The sequence below is a fragment of the Salmo salar genome, chromosome ssa21 (assembly GCF_905237065.1).
Source record: "Salmo salar chromosome ssa21, Ssal_v3.1, whole genome shotgun sequence".
NCBI lineage: Eukaryota > Metazoa > Chordata > Actinopteri > Salmoniformes > Salmonidae > Salmo > Salmo salar.
This window is the reverse complement of record NC_059462.1, coordinates 54143713-54162202: the sequence shown is the minus strand read 5'-3', so window position 1 is coordinate 54162202 and position 18490 is coordinate 54143713. Positions and strand designations below refer to the sequence as shown.

The 18490-nt window shown below is 48.6% G+C and overlaps 1 protein-coding gene across 3 annotated transcripts in view; it reads right to left on the bottom strand.

Moving 5' to 3' along the window:
- Positions 1–18490, bottom strand: part of cfap65 (cilia and flagella associated protein 65) — a 57199-nt gene that overhangs the window by 23476 nt on the left and 15233 nt on the right. For all 3 annotated transcript variants that reach the window (XR_006761243.1, XM_045704912.1, XM_045704913.1), the window contains 16 exons: positions 18131–18399; positions 17603–17800; positions 14890–15261; positions 14529–14666; positions 14125–14364; positions 13624–13848; positions 11824–11970; positions 11490–11658; positions 5833–5961; positions 4706–4919; positions 4144–4272; positions 3316–3492; positions 2890–2956; positions 2355–2465; positions 1396–1587; positions 154–312 (listed from right to left, as the gene is read on the bottom strand). Coding sequence is in view for 2 of the 3 variants with exons in the window: in XM_045704912.1 (XP_045560868.1) it covers positions 154–312; positions 1396–1587; positions 2355–2465; positions 2890–2956; positions 3316–3492; positions 4144–4272; positions 4706–4919; positions 5833–5961; positions 11490–11658; positions 11824–11970; positions 13624–13848; positions 14125–14364; positions 14529–14666; positions 14890–15261; positions 17603–17800; positions 18131–18399 (2936 nt within the window). In the remaining variant the exon portion in view is untranslated. The remainder of the gene's footprint in view (positions 1–153; positions 313–1395; positions 1588–2354; positions 2466–2889; positions 2957–3315; positions 3493–4143; positions 4273–4705; positions 4920–5832; positions 5962–11489; positions 11659–11823; positions 11971–13623; positions 13849–14124; positions 14365–14528; positions 14667–14889; positions 15262–17602; positions 17801–18130; positions 18400–18490) is intronic.

Genomic DNA, 18490 nt, shown 5'->3' with positions numbered 1-18490 from the left:
AATATTATAATGCCATTAAGCAGAGACTTAGTCATGCAGGTGGTTCTGGGAAAATAGAGCCAACTATCCTGTCATTGCAAGAGACATGCTCTACCAACTGAGCCAAACAGGACCAGGTAAGACTATATGGGAATAGGTAGATGGGCCACTCACCTGGTTGGGCAGGGCCATCCTCTGTGTGCTGGGGACAGACATGTAGGCATCATGAAGCTGTACTGGTGCCGACTCTCCCAGCACACTGTTATCAAACCCACAGCCTTCAAACGTCAACAGCATAGTGTCTCCCTCCAGCACATGGATAGAGATGTCCACCTGGAAATAAACACAGGACTGTGTGAGGAGGAGGAGGAAGATGGTACAACGACAGGAGAGAGGAAGAGGAAGATGTTACAACAACAGGAGAGAGGAAGAGGAAGATGTTTCAACAACAGGAGAGAGGAAGAGGAAGATGTTACAACAACAGGAGAGAGGAAGAGGAAGATGTTTCAACAACAGGAGAGAGGAAGAGGAAGATGTTACAACGACAGGAGAGAGGAAGAGGAAGATGTTTCAACAACAGGAGAGAGGAAGATGTTACAACGACAGGAGAGAGGAAGATGTTTCAACAACAGGAGAGAGGAAGAGGAAGATGTTACAACAACAGGAGAGAGGAAGAGGAAGATGTTTCAACAACAGGAGAGAGGAAGATGTTTCAACAACAGGAGAGAGGAAGAGGAAGATGTTACAACAACAGGAGAGAGGAAGAGGAAGATGTTACAACAACAGGAGAGAGGAAGATGTTACAACAACAGGAGAGAGGAAGATGTTACAACAACAGGAAAGAGGAAGAGGAAGATGTTACAACGACAGGAGAGAGGAAGAGGAAGATGTTACAACAACAGGAGAGAGGAAGAGGAAGATGTTACAACAACAGGAGAGAGGGAGAGGAAGATGTTACAACAACAGGAGAGAGGAAGAGGAAGATGTTACAACAACAGGAGAGAGGAAGAGGAAGATGTTACAGCGACAGGAGAGAGGAAGAGGAAGATGTTACAGCGACAGGAGAGAGGAAGAGGAAGATGTTACAACAACAGGAGAGAGGAAGAGGAAGATGTTACAACAACAGGAGAGAGGAAGAGGAAGATGTTACAGCGACAGGAGAGAGGAAGAGGAAGATGTTACAGCGACAGGAGAGAGGAAGAGGAAGAGGTTACAGCGACAGGAGAGAGGAAGAGGAAGATGTTACAGCAACAGGAGAGAGGAAGAGGAAGAGGTTACAGCGACAGGAGATGGCATCTAGAATACCTAGAAGGATACCAGTTTTTCCCCGTCGGACTTCGGAATCGAACTGCAAATCTAGGGTGGCAGTCCCGTCTCTCTAACCTCTAGGTTACCTAACAGAAGGTTGCTACTCACACTGTAAGTCTTTGCCTCCAGGGGGGAGAGGACCCACTCCAGCAGGGCTGTCCTGCCAGGCTTCACCTCTCCCTGGGGGATGAGACACTGCAGCACGGGGTGACCAAAGTTATCAGCCGTCAGCTGCTCAAGGGGCTCTGTGTCCACACGGTACCTCAGAGGGATAGCCCCTCCGTTGTACAGCTCATACACCTGCAATACACCAACCAGACACTGTGATGACTCTCCATGATGAAGAGGTGAATGTTTACATGTCTGACATTACTCATCTTACATGTATTTATATATTCTATATTATTCTACTGTATCTTAGTCTATGCTGCTCTGACGTTACTCATCTTACATGTATATATATATTCTATATTATTCTACTGTATCTTAGTCTGTGCTGCTCTGACGTTGTTCGTCCATATATTTATATATTCTTAATTAATTACATTCCTTTACTTAGATTTGTGTGTATTGGCTATATGTTGTGAAATTGTTAGATATTACTTGTTAGATATTAGTGCACTGTCGGAGCTAGAAACACAAGCATTTCGCTACAGCCGCAATAACATCTGTATGTGACCAATACAATTTCATTTGATTTGATTTAGATTTGATGAAGAATTAGCTGAAACTGAGGGGAGCAGTGAATGATAAGCTTTCTGGTGTAATTATAACTGTCTTCAAATCAAATTTAAATTGTATTTGTCACATGCGCCGAATACAACGTTACAGTGAAATGCTTACTTACAAGCTCTTAACCAACAATTCAGTTTTAAGAAAATTACCTAAAAAAAATACAAAATAAAAGTAACAAATAATTAAAGAGCAGCAGTAAAATAACAATAGTGAGGCTATATACAGGGAAACCAACAAGGTGGGTTCTATACATTGGTGACGGGATGAGGTGAGTTTCCCCCTTTACATTGCAAACCAATCACTTATTGTGAAGCCTGAGCAGGGAGTCTAACCTGTTTAGGTGGACTGAACCCCCCGATTGCCACTGGGGCGAAGACGTGCTTGGTGGAGGTGAAGTGGAGGTAGTGCCTGTCTCTCTCCACCGTCACTCCCATGAAGTTCAACTGCACACAGACAAACAAAACAGAGACCGTCGGTATTATCAGCATGAGATACAGTCTTATTCTATCCTTAGCCCAGACACCTAAAAAACTGGTTCCCAAGACTACTCCTGACCCTGGATTAACAAGCCCAGACACCTAAAAGGCTGGTTCCCAAGACTACACCTGACCCTGGATTAACAAGCCCAGACATCTAAAAGGCTGGTTCCCAAGACTACTCCTGACCCTGGATTAACAAGCCCAGACATCTAAAAGGCTGGTTCCCAAGACTACTCCTGACCCTGGATTAACAAACCCAGACATCTAAAAGGCTGGTTCCCAAGACTACTCCTGACCCTGGATTAACAAGCAGGTTCAACGGAGAGGTCTAGATTTAATCTGTTTCCCGGGAAAAACCGGCGCATAAAATATGACTGTGCCGTCTCACCAGAATCTCTCTGCCGTGAGATAGCTTGAACAGGACTGGGAGACGGTCAGTACCAGCAAAGTCATGTCTATGAAGAAGAACAACAACAAGACGGACAGTATGTAGAGAATAGTCATCTCATCATTACTTTCTTGAATGATTTATTATTAAGGGCTATTATTTTTGTTGTGTCTGTGTATCCAACCTCAATAGCCGAGTAATTTGGAAGTATGGTGACATGAGACTAGAGCAGGGAGGGGGGGATATATAGAGATAATAACGGACCTACAGTATTTGAAAATTACTGCCCTTCTTCTGACCCACCGATTGATTTTAATGACTAAATCAGGCTCCAAAAAAAGAAAAAATCTGTTTGGACATTGAATTTCTAAATCCTGATGTGGCCCTCAAGCTAAAAACGTTGCACACCGATGGACTAGGGCATACCTGTAGCTAAATGTCACTGCCTTCTGCTGTCCTGGATGTAGTTTACCAGAGCGGGGTGTTATATTAAACAGCCTGTTATCCTGCACCTTCATATGGTGGAGCTCTGTAGTGCTGAACTCCCCAGTCTCAGCCCAGTACTCAAGCTCTATCTGCTGGTCTTCTGGGAACAGGAACGACCTGGAGGGAGTGGAGGTTAACATAGAATAGCATAGCTTAGTTTAGAGCATAGCCTAACATAGAAAAGCATAGCATAACATAGGATAGAAAAGCATAGCACAACATAGCAAAGCATAACATAGCATAACATAGGATAGAAACACATAGCATAACATAGCATAGCATAACATAGCATAGCATAACATAGCATAGCATAACATAGGAGAGAAAAGCATAGCACAACATAGCATAGCATAACATAGCATAGCATAGAAAAGCATAGCACAACATAGCATAGCATAACATAGCATAGAAAAGCATAGCACAACATATCAAAGCATAACATAACATAGCATAACATAGCATAACATAGCATAGCATAACATAGGATAGAAAAGCATAGCACAACATAGCATAGTATAACATAGCATAGCACAACATAGCATAGGACAACATAGCATAACATAGCCTAACATAGCATAACATAGAATAGAAAAGCATAGCACAACATAGCATATCATAGGATTGAAACACATAGCATAACATAGCATAGAAAAGCATAGCACAACATAGCAAAGCATAGCATAACATAGCATAGCATAGAAAAGCATAGCACAACATAGCAAAGCATAGCATAACATAGCATATTAGCATATCATAACAGATACTGACCACTCGACAGGGATGCTCCCAGTGTTCTCAAACATCAGCAGCACACTGGAGGGGTCTGAGCCCAGAGGAGCAGCGCTGAAGTTGAAATCCAACATGGCCGACGTGAAGATGGAGGGACAACGACGCAGACTGGAGGAGGTGGGGGACAGACACACCTCAGATACACACTATATGTAACTCCAGACCAATTCCATACACTGATATTAGAAATGTCACAACAGTTCATAGAAAAGGAATTGAATGACTGAAATGAAAAGGAGTTGAAACTAATTGAATTCTGATTTACCTCATTTTTGCCTTGCTTCACTCCACAGTCACCAAGACATTTACATTTTAGTCATTTAGCAGACGCTCTTATCCAGAGCGACTTACAGTAGTGAAAGCATACATTTCAATTCATTTCATACATTTTTTTCTTCTCCATACTGGCCCCCCATGGGAATCGAACCCACAACCCTGGCGTTGCAAACACCATTGCAAACACCATGCTCTACCAACTGAGCCACAGGGAGCCAAGAGACTTGTGTTTATCCGACAAAGTTCATAGTCCCTACTAACTCACCTGTGTCTGGTGGGCACCCGATAGGTGAGCTCCGGCGGGGCGGGGTCTCTCTGCAGGTGGGCGTTGAGTTGTCCCAGAGAAAAAAGGCTCCAGATCTGCAGCTTGCTGAGCCCCTCCACGCTGCCACTGCAACGCACATCTGTCACCTCCAGGGTGGGGAACACCCCTTCACCCAGCACCTGGCACAGAGCCTGGGGAGCATCCAGCACAGAGCCTGGAGCACAGACAAGGACCAGGGAGGTAGAGAGAGGGGGAAAGAGACAGACAGCCAAGGACCACAGTCGAGCAGCACAGCCAACCACCGGGAGAGAGAGGGAGGAGAGAGTACAGAGAGAGGAGAGAGACAAAAAGACAGGGGAGAGGGAAAGGTTAGACAAACTTCTTAAAAACAACCATTACATCACAGTTAGTCATTCAAATCCTGATGCTGGTCACATTGTGTGTCTGCTGTCTAACAGGGGTCCTACCTGTAGAGCTGAGTGTCTGCTGTCTAACAGGGGTCCTACCTGTAGAACTGAGTGTCTGCTGTCTAACAGGGGTCCTACCTGTAGAACTGAGTGTCTGCTGTCTAACAGGGGATCTACCTGTAGAGCTGAGTGTCTGCTGTCTAACAGGGGTCCTACCTGTAGAGCTGAGTGTCTGCTGTCTAACAGGGGTCCTACCTGTAGAACTGAGTGTCTGCTGTCTAACAGGGGATCTACCTGTAGACTGAGTGTCTGCTGTCTAACAGGGGATCTACCTGTAGAACTGAGTGTCTGCTGTCTAACAGGGGTCCTACCTGTAGAACTGAGTGTCTGCTGTCTAACAGGGGATCTACCTGTAGACTGAGTGTCTGCTGTCTAACAGGGGATCTACCTGTAGAACTGAGTGTCTGCTGTCTAACAGGGGACCTACCTGTAGAACTGAGTGTCTGCTGTCTAACAGGGGATCTACCTGTAGAACTGAGTGTCTGCTGTCTAACAGGGGTCCTACCTGTAGACTGAGTGTCTGCTGTCTAACAGGGGTCCTACCTGTAGAACTGAGTGTCTGCTGTCTAACAGGGGTCCTACCTGTAGAACTGAGTGTCTGCTGTCTAACAGGGGTCCTACCTGTAGAGCTGAGTGTCTGCTGTCTAACAGGGGTCCTACCTGTAGAGCTGAGTGTCTGGTAGGTGAGGTCCCAGCAGTATCTGGTCCTCCTGGCAGGCCTCACAGTGGAGCGGATCAGCAGCCTGGAGCGAGCTGGGATGGTGCCTCTCACAGAGTCCAGCTCCAGGGCTTTAATACACAGAACAGGATAAAGCTATTAACCACTGAACATGGAGGAGATGGAGGAGATGGGTCTGTTATGGGACAGTGAACCTGGAGGAGATGGGTCTGTTATGGGACAGTGAACCTGGAGGAGCTGGAAGAGATGGGTCTGTTATGGGACAGTGAACCTGGAGGAGATGGGTCTGTTATGGGACAGTGAACCTGGAAGAGATGGGTCTGTTATGGGACAGTGAACCTGGAAGAGATGGGTCTGTTATGGGACAGTGAACCTGGAAGAGATGGGTCTGTTATGGGACAGTGAACCTGGAAGAGATGGGTCTGTTATGGGACAGTGAACCTGGAGGAGATGGAAGAGATGGGTCTGTTATGGGACAGTGAACCTGGAAGAGATGGGTCTGTTATGGGACAGTGAACCTGGAAGAGATGGGTCTGTTATGGGACAGTGAACCTGGAAGAGATGGGTCTGTTATGGGACAGTGAACCTGGAGGAGATGGGTCTGTTATGGGACAGTGAACCTGGAGGAGCTGGAAGAGATGGGTCTGTTATGGGACAGTGAACCTGGAGGAGATGGGTCTGTTATGGGACATTGAACCTGGAAGAGATGGGTCTGTTATGGGACAGTGAACCTGGAGGAGATGGAAGAGATGGGTCTGTTATGGGACAGTGAACCTGGAAGAGATGGGTCTGTTATGGGACAGTGAACCTGGAAGAGATGGGTCTGTTATGGGACAGTGAACCTGGAGGAGCTGGAAGAGATGGGTCTGTTATGGGACAGTGAACCTGGAAGAGATGGGTCTGTTATGGGACAGTGAACCTGGAGGAGATGGAAGAGATGGGTCTGTTATGGGACATTGAACCTGGAAGAGATGGGTCTGTTATGGGACATTGAACCTGGAGGAGTTTTGTCCAAAGACAGACTCCAGTGGCAGAAGATGTTTGTGGCTTTATGAAGAGAGTTTAGTAAAGTAAGTAAGCTGAACAAAAACAGACAGAAAGAACAGAATCACAGTGTGGTGTGGCCCGGGGAGTTTCAAGCCAAGCATGTCGTCTCTCAGCTGCACTAGTGAGCTTGGCTGCACTGCCATACTCCCCATCCACCTAAAGCAGTGGTACATATGGTGGAGAATGCAGGTACACCACCGCCCCACCACACATTCTGCCACAACCAGTATGAAGTAACGGTAGTAGTCCAAGCAGCATGTCCACATTGGCACGATGCGGGATAAAATATTGGCCCCCACGTAGGCTGCCAACGTCAGGTCAATGCACCTGTTATATGAGGTTGTATCACCTAGCTGAACGCACTAAAGATAAGTCACTATGGATAAGAGCATCTGCTAAATGACTCAATGATTGAAGATAAACAGTTAAGTCATATGTGACGTTAACACTTATTCATCACTGGAAGGGTACAAGAGCACCAAACTGGGCATCACACAACAAAAGACTGGAATGACGCTCTCAGTAACTCAGTAACAGTTGCACAAAAATAACAGTACAAACATTCTAATGAGCCCCCGCCTCTAGCTGGGCTGGTGTGGGCTGGATGTGTTGGGCTGGATGTGTTGGGCTGGATGTGTTGGGCTGGTTGTGTTGGGCTGGTTGTGTTGGGCTGGATGTGTTGGGCTGGATGTGTTGGGCTGGTTGTGTTGGGCTGGTTGTGTTGGGCTGGATGTGTTGGGCTGGATGTGTTGGGCTGGATGTGTTGGGCTGGTTGTGTTGGGCTGCTTGTGTTGGGCTGGATGTGTTGGGCTGGATGTGTTGGGCTGGTTGTGTTGGGCTGCTTGTGTTGGGCTGGATGTGTTGGGCTGGATGTGTTGGGCTGGATGTGTTGGGCTGGTTGTGTTGGGCTGGTTGTGTTGGGCTGGTTGTGTTGGGCTGGATGTGTTGGGCTGGTTGTGTTGGGCTGGTTGTGTTGGGCTGGATGTGTTGGGCTGGATGTGTTGGGCTGGTTGTGTTGGGCTGGTTGTGTTGGGCTGGTTGTGTTGGGCTTGGTGTGGACTGGTTGTGTTGGGCTTAGTGTTGACTTGGTGTGGGCTGGTTGTGTTGGGCTTGGTGTGGACTGGTTGTGTTGGGCTGGTTGTGTTGGGCTTGGTGTGGGCTGGTTGTGTTGGGCTTGGTGTGGACTGGTTGTGTTGGGCTTGGTGTGGGCTGGTTGTGTTGGGCTGGTTGTGTTGGGCTGGTTGTGTTGGGCTTGGTGTGGACTGGTTGTGTTGGGCTTGGTGTGGGCTGGTTGTGTTGGGCTGGTTGTGTTGGGCTTGGTGTGGGCTGGTTGTGTTGGGCTTGGTGTGGACTGGTTGTGTTGGGCTTGGTGTGGACTGGTTGTGCTGGGCTTGGTGTGGACTGGTTGTGTTGGGCTTGGTGTGGACTGGTTGTGTTGGGCTTGGTGTGGACTGGTTGTGTTGGGCTTGGTGTTGACTTGGTGTGGGCTGGTTGTGTTAGGCTTGGTGTTGGCTTGGTGTGGGCTTGGTGTTGACTTGGTGTGGGCTGGTTGTGTTGGGCTTGGTGTGGGCTGGTTGTGTTGGGCTTGGTGTTGACTTGGTGTGGGCTGGTTGTGTTGGGCTTGGTGTGGGCTGGTTGTGTTGGGCTTGGTGTTGACTTGGTGTGGGCTTGGTGTTGACTTGGTGTGGGCTGGTTGTGTTGGGCTGGTTGTGTTGGGCTTGGTGTGGGCTGGCCCGTGTTGGCTTGGTGTGGGCTGGTTGTGTTGGGCTTGGTGTGGGCTGGTTGTGTTGGGCTGGTTGTGGGCTGGCCCGGGTTGGCTTGGTGTGGGCTTGTTGTGTTGGGCTTGGTGTGGGCTGGTTGTGTTGGGCTTGTTGTGGGCTGGCCCGTGTTGGCTTGGTGTGGGCTGGTTGTGTTGGGCTTGGTGTGGGCTGGTTGTGTTGGGCTTGGTGTGGACTGGTTGTGTTGGGCTTGGTGTGGGCTGGTTGTGTTGGGCTTGGTGTGGGCTGGTTGTGTTGGGCTTGGTGTGGACTGGTTGTGTTGGGCTGGTTGTGTTGGGCTTGGTGTGGGCTGGTTATGTTGGGCTTGGTGTGGACTGGTTGTGTTGGGCTGGTTGTGGGCTGGCCCGGGTTGGCTTGGTGTGGGCTGGTTGTGTTGGGCTTGGTGTGGACTGATTGTGTTGGTCTTGGTGTGGGCTGGTTGTGTTGGGCTTGGTGTGGACTGGTTGTGTTGGGCTTGGTGTGGGCTGGTTGTGTTGGGCTTGGTGTGGACTGGTTGTGTTGGGCTGGTTGTGTTGGGCTTGGTGTGGACTGGCCCGTGTTGGCTTGGTGTGGGCTGGTTGTGTTGGGCTTGGTGTGGGCTGGTTGTGTTGGGCTTGGTGTGGACTGGTTGTGTTGGGCTTGGTGTTGGGCTTGTTGTTGGCTTGGTGTGGACTGGTTGTGTTGGGCTTGGTGTGGGCTGGCCCGTGTTGGGCTTGGTGTGGACTGGTTGTGTTGGGCTTGGTGTGGACTGGTTGTGTTGGGCTGGTTGTGTTGGTCTTGGTGTGGGCTGGCCCGTGTTGGGCTTGGTGTGGGCTGGTTGTGTTGGGCTTGGTGTGGACTGGTTGTGTTGGGCTTGGTGTGGGCTGGCCCGTGTTGGGCTTGGTGTGGGCTGGTTGTGTTGGGCTTGGTGTTGACTTGGTGTGGGCTGGTTGTGTTGGGCTTGGTGTGGGCTGGTTGTGTTGGGCTTGGTGTTGACTTGGTGTGGGCTGGTTGTGTTGGGCTTGGTGTTGACTTGGTGTGGGCTGATTGTGTTGGGCTTGGTGTTGACTTGGTGTGGGCTGGTTGTGTTGGCTTGGTGTGGGCTGGTTGTGTTGGGCTGGTTGTGGGCTGGCCCGTGTTGGCTTGGTGTGGGCTTGTTGTGTTGGGCTTGGTGTGGGCTGGTTATGTTGGGCTTGTTGTGGGCTGGCCCGTGTTGGCTTGGTGTGGGCTGGTTGTGTTGGGCTTGGTGTGGGCTGGTTGTGTTGGGCTTGGTGTGGCCTGGTTGTGTTGGGCTTGGTGTGGGCTGGTTGTGTTGGGCTGGTTGTGTTGGGCTTGGTGTGGACCGGTTCTGTTGGGCTGGATGTGTTGGGCTTGGTGTGGACTGGTTGTGTTGGGCTTGGTGTGGACTGGTTGTGTTGGGCTTGGTGTGGACTGGTTGTGTTGGGCTTGGTGTGGACTGGTTGCGTTGGGCTGGTTGTGTTGGGCTTGGTGTGGGCTGGTTGTGTTGGGCTGGATGTGTTGGGCTTGGTGTGGACTGGTTGTGTTGGGCTTGGTGTGGACTGGTTGTGTTGGGCTTGGTGTGGACTGGTTGTGCTGGGCTTGGTGTGGGCTGGTTGTGTTGTGCTTGGTGTGGGCTGGTTGTGTTGGGCTTGGTGTGGACTGGTTGTGTTGGGCTTGGTGTGGGCTGGTTGTGTTGGGCTGGATGTGTTGGGCTTGGTGTGGACTGGTTGTGTTGGGCTTGGTGTGGACTGGTTGTGTTGTGCTTGGTGTGGACTGGCCCGTGTTGGCTTGGTGTGGGCTGGCCCGTGTTGGGCTTGGTGTGGGCTGGTTGTGTTGGGCTTGGTGTTGGTGTTGACTTGGTGTGGGCTGGTTGTGTTGGGCTGGTTGTGTTGGGCTTGGTGTGGACTGGTTGTGTTGGGCTGGTTGTGTTGGGCTTGGTGTGGACTGGTTGTGTTGGGCTGGTTGTGTTGGGCTTGGTGTGGACTGGTTGTGTTGGGCTTGGTGTGGGCTGGTTGTGTTGTTGGCTTGGTGTGGGCTGGTTGTGTTGGGCTTGGTGTGGACTGGTTGTGCTGGGCTTGGTGTTGGCTTGGTGTGGGCTGGTGTTGGGCTTGGTGTTGGCTTGGTGTGGGCTGGTTGTGTTGGGCTTGGTGTGGGCTGGTTGTGTTGGGCTTGGTGTTGACTTGGTGTGGGCTGGTTGTGTTGGCTTGGTGTTGGCTTGGTGTGGGCTGGTTGTGTTGGGCTGGTTGTGTTGGGCTGGGTGTGGGCTGGCCCGTGTTGGCTTGGTGTGGGCTTGTTGTGTTGGGCTTGGTGTGGGCTGGTTGTGTTGGGCTTGTTGTGGGCTGGCCCGTGTTGGCTTGGTGTGGGCTTGGTGTTGGGCTTGGTGTGGGCTGGTTGTGTTGGGCTTGGTGTGGGCTGGTTGTGTTGGGCTTGGTGTGGACTGGTTGTGTTGGGCTTGGTGTGGACTTGTTGTTGGCTTGGTGTGGACTTGTTGTGTTGGGCTTGTTGTTGGCTTGGTGTGGGCTGGTTGTGTTGGGCTTGTTGTTGGCTGGTAGTGTTGGGCTTGGTGTTGGCTTGGTGTGGGCTAGCCCGTGCCCACCTTGCCCACTGAATACCTACATGGGGCTAATGGGGTCATGTTGGCTGGGAGGAGAATGAGGCTTGGTCTGGGTAGAATAGCTCAGATCGTCTATTAATTCTCTCTCGGATTGGTTGTCTTCGCGGAGGGGGAGGAGCATGGTTGGGAAGGCATTTGTATAAACTAACACAGATGTGGCAGTAGAGGATCAGGACACGGAGAGAAAGGATCTCTGGATGTTGCACCAACTCTGCGAGATCTCAGGGTATCTCATACGTACCAACAGGGTCTTTCTTCTGTGTGTTCTCAGGCAGCCCCGGGTCTAACAGGCTCTGTTGTACAGACAAACAGAAGCTGACAGGACAGGAACCGTTGTTGATGAGAGGCACCTCGAAGGACCTGCAGTCTCCCACCAACACCTCCCCCAGGTCCAGCACGCTATGCTCTGCCTGGAGAGAGAGAGAACCAATTACACCGAGTTTCCACCCTAACACAGACACTAACACAATTCACCTGTCAACAAGTTGTCAGTTCAATGCAGATCAAGGAAAAGGAGACCAGGAGGATGATTGAGACGCCCCCCGCCGGGGGGTTGGATCTGAGGAGACTAACACCTGGATGGATCCTTTGGAGGCCATGCCCACAACTTTCAAGGGGAGGCGGGACTTCCTGCATCCGGGCGTCTGGATTGGCCAGAAGGTCAAGTTGGGCTTCAGATTGTAAACCATTTCCTCAAATGGGGTGAAGGACCACGTCTGCACCTAGGAGGAGGAAAATCACAACCTCTACTTAACCAACACTCAACCTCTACTTAACCAACACTCAACCTACAAGCAACCTCCACTCAACCTCTACTTAACCAACACTCAACCTCCACTCAACCAACACTCAACCTCTACTAAACCAACACTCAACCTCCACTCAACCTCTACTTAACCAACACTCAACCAACACTCAACCTCTACTAAACCAACACTCAACCTCCACTCAACCTCTACTTAACCAACACTCAACCTCCACTCAACCTCCACTCAACCTCCACTCAACCAACACTCAACCTCCACTCAACCTCTACTTAACCAACACTCAACCTCTACTTAATCAACACTCAACCTCTACTTAACCAACACTCAACCTTCACTTAACCAACACTCAACCTCCACTCAACCAACACTCAACCTACACACAACCAACACAGTTCAAACAGGATTCATACGTTTTCATTTCATCAACAATCATCTGAATCACATCATTTTGGTAATAATCAATCATCCATATTATCGAGTGAGATGGAAGATTCAGCCAAAACACCAAGTTCACAGCCTGAGAAAGACCTTGAAACACTCAATCAATAGCCAGTATCTTATCTTTCTTTCAAACACAGTCAGTCTCACCAACATTGTCATGACTCTTGCCCTGGAGGCAGTTCTGCTAACCCTAATGCCTAAACCTAACCTTAACCACTCTGCTAACCCTACTGCCTAAACCTAACCACTCTGCTAACCCTAATGCCTAAACCTAACCTTAACCACTCTGCTAACCCTACTGCCTAAACCTAACCACTCTGCTAACCCTAATACCTAAACCTAACCTTAACCACTCTGCTAACCCTAATGCCTAAACCTAACCACTCTGCTAACCCTACTGCCTAAACCTAACCACTCTGCTAACCCTACGGCCTAAACCTAACCACTCTGCTAACCCTACTGCCTAAACCTAACCACTCTGCTAACCCTAATACCTAAACCTAACCACTCTGCTAACCCTACGGCCTAAACCTAACCACTCTGCTAACCCTACTGCCTAAACCTAACCTTAACCATTCTGCTAACCCTACTGCCTAAACCTAACCACTCTGCTAACCCTAATACCTAAACCTAACCACTCTGCTAACCCTACGGCCTAAACCTAACCACTCTGCTAACCCTAATACCTAAACCTAACCACTCTGCTAACCCTAATGCCTAAACCTAACCTTAACCACTCTGCTAACCCTACTGCCTAAACCTAACCATTCTGCTAACCCTACTGCCTAAACCTAACCACTCTGCTAACCCTAATGCCTAAACCTAACCACTCTGCTAACCCTAATGCCTAAACCTAACCTTAACCACTCTGCTAACCCTACTGCCTAAACCTTAACCACTCTGCTAACCCTAATGCCTAAACCTAACCTTAACCACTCTGCTAACCCTAATGCCTAAACCTAACCTTAACCACTCTGCTAACCCTAATGCCTAACCCTAACCACTCTGCTAACCCTAATGCCTAAACCTAATCTTAACCACTCTGCTAACCCTACTGCCTAAACCTAATCTTAACCACTCTGCTAACCCTAATGCCTAAACCTAACCACATGCTTCCGATATATATATATATATATATATATATATATAGCCCCCTCTTTCTCTCACCATGGTCTCATTGGGCTGCAGGACTCCCGTGTCAGGCGCCACAGAGATAAAACGTTGGTCAGGTCCAGGGATCCTCCAGTGGAACCTCAGAGGTAGCCTGGTCAGGTTCCTGACCCTGTAGGGGCTTTGGGAGCAGGAGCCCACCGCCGTGGGTTTGAAGAACAGACTACCTTCTCCTTCCAGAGACAGACACAGCTTCTCTACCACACTCACCACCGACAACTCCTACAAGACAGTACAGACAGCCACACACTCGCACCGACCAGACTAACGCTTTATTAACGTTGAGAATTTGAAGGGAATCAGCCATATTGTAGCAAGGCGTTTCTAAAGCAGATTTATTCATCTTGATCACATAATGGAGTCGTCATTGCTGATTCGAGGTGATTTATAGATCAGTGATTCTGTGCAGCAACGTGCTCGAGTTGATCCCCCTCGAACACACCCAACTGTCTGAAAAGGACCTATGGTACAAGCCTGCTGTCAGTAGGACTGTGGTACCTGGGTGTGCTTGGGACTGGCATTGAAGTGCAAGGTGAGGGGTAGCTTGGCAGGGCAGTCCTCGGATGGGGTGGTCCTGAGGGTGAGAATCTGGTGGTGTCCAGGTTGGACCAGGCCGCTGGTGGGCTGAACAGTGACTGAAGGACACTCCTCCGGGTCCAGCCTGAACACTAAAGGTAGGTCTCCCATGTTATCCAGGAGCACAGTCCTGTACGAGACCAGGCTCAGAGCAGGGAAGACCTGGATAGAGAGGAAGAAGAGGAGGATGAAGAAGATGAAGAAAATGCCTTTATTGCAGACTTTCCTGAACGTTCCTTCTGAACGAGACTTTGGAGTATGCTAGCGTGAGACGAATCGAGATATGACTGTGTGAGGAAAGTTGACAGTGCTATGTCCGTACTCACCACCCGGGGGTGCTGCAAGGAGAAGCGGGGGATGAAATGCTCCCGGCCAGGCTGGAAGGAGTGTCCAATGACCCGGACTGTGACACACCAGGAAGGGCACAAGGTACGGTCCTCTACCTGGCGATGGTCCCTCAACACCTGGAGAAAGAGGTGGGGCAAAAACAGAGCTGTTTCACTACCTGTACTGAGTCAAGATCGTTATAGTTGAGATAGTTATTTGTAAGGCTTCAGGTGAGATTCTCGTTGTCTGCACAGGTCTGTCTTGAAACAGAAGAAGAAGGGTTTATCTTAATAAGATCAGACTGGGGAATAAGAAAAACCTAAATCGAAATAATTCAAAACAAAATAATGTTTAAATGACCTTGTAGTGAGCAAAGCACTCTAGCTGTGCCCCATGGAAGGTGTTGTGCTGCTTGGGCGTGTAGCTGACTCTGAAAGCAGTCGACTTCAGGGGTCCCAGATCACATGACGAGGGTGTGACGGAGAAGGGGGAGTTAGGAGCCGGGGTCCAGACCAAGCTGAGCTTGCCCTTGGTGTGATTGGAGAGAGTCACAGACTGGGAGGTAGAGAGGTAGCCGTTGAGGAATAGCAGCTCTGGGGGATCCACTGTGACGTGGGAACTGTTGGTGCTGGACCCCTCACCGCTGCATCCTAGCTCAGCCTCCACCTTGCCCCCTGCACAGCCCTGGTAATATTCCTCCATAGGACTCTTTTCTGGCACAGCAGCAGGATCCTAGAAAAGTCACTCGTTTTATTAGTCGTATGTATAGGATACACATGGTATACGTTGTCCAATGAAATGCTTACTGCTGGTTTAGCGTCAGTATAATACAGGAAGGCTCAATGTATAGGACGATATTTACCCGTGTTTTGGGACGGGAGGATTAGGGGGCAAGTGAATATATTAGTATAGTATTACAAATAGTAAATAAGAGCCTGGTAGCAGCAATTGTGATGTGTAGTGTGTGTGTGTGTGTGTGTGTGTGTGTGTGTGTGTGTGTGTGTGTGTGTGTGTGTGTGTGTGTGTGTGTGTGTGTGTGTGTGTGTGTGTGTGTGTGTGTGTGTGTGTGTGTGTGTGTGTGTGTGTGTGTGTGTGTGTGTGTGTGTGTGTGTGTGTGTGTGTGTGTGTGTGTGTGTGTGTGTGTGTGTGTGTGTGTGTGTGTGTGTGTGCTAAGGTGTGGAGAATCAGAGCAGGTGGTCAGTTCAGTTCAAGTGTTCAGCAGTCTGATGGCTTGTAGATAGAAACTGTCTCTGAGCCTGTTGGTATCAGACCTCATGCTCTGATACAGTCTGATGGCTTGTAGATAGAAACTGTCTCTGAGCCTGTTGGTATCAGACCTCATGCTCTGATACAGTCTGATGGCTTGTAGATAGAAACTGTCTCTGAGCCTGTTGGTATCAGACCTCATGCTCTGATACAGTCTGATGGCTTGTAGATAGAAACTGTCTCTGAACCTGTTGGTATCAGACCTCATGCTCTGATACAGTCTGATGGCTTGTAGATAGAAACTGTCTCTGAGCCTGTTGGTATCAGACCTCATGCTCTGATACAGTCTGATGGCTTGTAGATAGAAACTGTCTCTGAGCCTGTTGGTATCAGACCTCATGCTCTGATACAGTCTGATGGCTTGTAGATAGAAACTGTCTCTGAGCCTGTTGGTATCAGACCTCATGCTCTGATACAGTCTGATGGCTTGTAGATAGAAACTGTCTCTGAGCCTGTTGGTATCAGACCTCATGCTCTGATACAGTCTGATGGCTTGTAGATAGAAACTGTCTCTGAACCTGTTGGTATCAGACCTCATGCTCTGATACAGTCTGTCAGATGGTAAGGGAGTGGACAGCTCGTGACTGGGGTGTGTAGGGTCCCTGTATGATGCTGCGGGAAATCCTTAGGCACCGTTTCAAGTAAATGTCATAATATCAGGTTCAAGGATGGATGGGGTCGAATCCATTTTAATTTCATTGATTCCAACTGAAATTCCGATTTCATTGTTTCTCATTGCTTTTCATGAGGACAATTTGAATTTCAGTTTACTTCCTGAATTGACTGATTTGAAATGAAAATGACCCTGCCAGAGAGATGTCACAGTGTTACAGTTGAACATCAAAGCTATGAAGCTGATTATCTAGAAGATGTATCAGATGAAGAAACTGGGAAGAGACGTCTAAAACAACCAGGCCATGAACAGATGGATAAAGGATAACTAAAGGATAACTAAAGGTTAAATAAAGGATAAATAAAGGATAAATAAAGGATAAATAAAGGTTAAAGGATAAATAAAGGATAAATAAAGGATAAATAAAGGTTAAAGGATAAATAAAGGTTAAATAAAGGATAACTAAAGGATAACTAAAGGATAACTAAAGGATAACTAAAGGATAACTAAAGGATAACTAAAGGATAAATAAAGGATAAATAAAGGATAAATAAAGGTTAAATAAAGGATAAATAAAGGTTAAATAAAGGATAACTAAAGGATAAATAAAGGATAAATAAAGGATAAATAAAGGATAAATAAAGGATAACTAAAGGATAAATAAAGGTTAAAGGATAAATAAAGGATAAATAAAGGATAACTAAAGGTTAAATAAAGGATAAATAAAGGATAAATAAAGGATAAATAAAGGTTAAAGGATAAATAAAGGATAAATAAAGGATAACTAAAGGTTAAATAAAGGATAACTAAAGGTTAAATAAAGGATAACTAAAGGTTAAATAAAGGATAACTAAAGGTTAAATAAAGGATAACTAAAGGATAAATAAAGGATAACTAAAGGATAAATAAAGGATAACTAAAGGATAAATAAAGGTTAAAGGATAAATAAAGGATAAATAAATGATAAATAAAGGATAAATAAAGGTTAAAGGATAAATAAAGGATAAATAAAGGATCAATTAAAAAATAACAATAAATGTAATGGACGAGTCGCGCTTCCTCCTGATTGGCCGAAGGCTCTAACCCAGGACGTCTGCCTTGCAAACACACATGACCGCCCGCCTGAAGCGTTGTGCCACTGAAAAGCTAGGGCCGAGGTGTGAGTTTCACAGATCAACCGTCTGCTGCACATACCTCATGTAACATCAGAGCTCCCTCCTGGTCCACCTGGATCTTGTCCTCTGCCAGCATGGCACTGAGTACATCAGGAGGGTAGCAGGTGAGTCCCCGGGCCAGGTGCTGCCGGTACAGGACCAGGTGTCTGGGGTGAAGGATGGCTGGTTTCAGCTGCTCAGAGTGACAGGTCCCTATCAGGTCCAGGAACAGAGGCTCCTGAACAGGGAAGATACAAACACGATTGTTAGTATAGCTTATGACATGAGTGTGTACACTGAATAGCAGCAGACAGACCACCCTCCAGCCCCTCACCCTGTGTAGCAGCAGACAGACCACCCTCCAGCCCCTCACCCTGTGTAGCAGCAGACAGACCACCCTCCAGCCCCTCACCCTGTGTAGCAGCAGACAGACCACCCTCCTGCCCCTCACCCTGTGTAGCAGCAGACAGACCACCCTCCTGCCCCTCACCCTGTGTAGCAGCAGACAGACCACCCTCCTGCCCCTCACCCTGTGTAGCAGCAGACAGACCACCCTCCAGCCCCTCACCCTGTGTAGCAGCAGACAGACCACCCTCCTGTGGTGCCCCATGGGGTGGTGTGGTCTGAAGAGCAGGCGTAGGCTCCGGTGGCTGTTGGGTGGCAGGGCACCACAAGCTGACTCCAAAGTGAAGACACTATGCCCTGTGGTGTCCAAGTCAAACTGGTACTGGGCCTCCACAGAGGAGGAGTTGATGATGTCCACGGTACGCAAGGCCTCCTCACCCTCGTCCACACAGCCAAAGTCCAGCATGGAGGAGCACAGGGACACCTGAGGACCTGCAGAAGAGGAGGAGGGAGGATCAAGATGGAGGAGGACAGGGAACCTGAGGACCTGCAGAGGAGGAGGAGGGAGGATCAAGATGGAGGA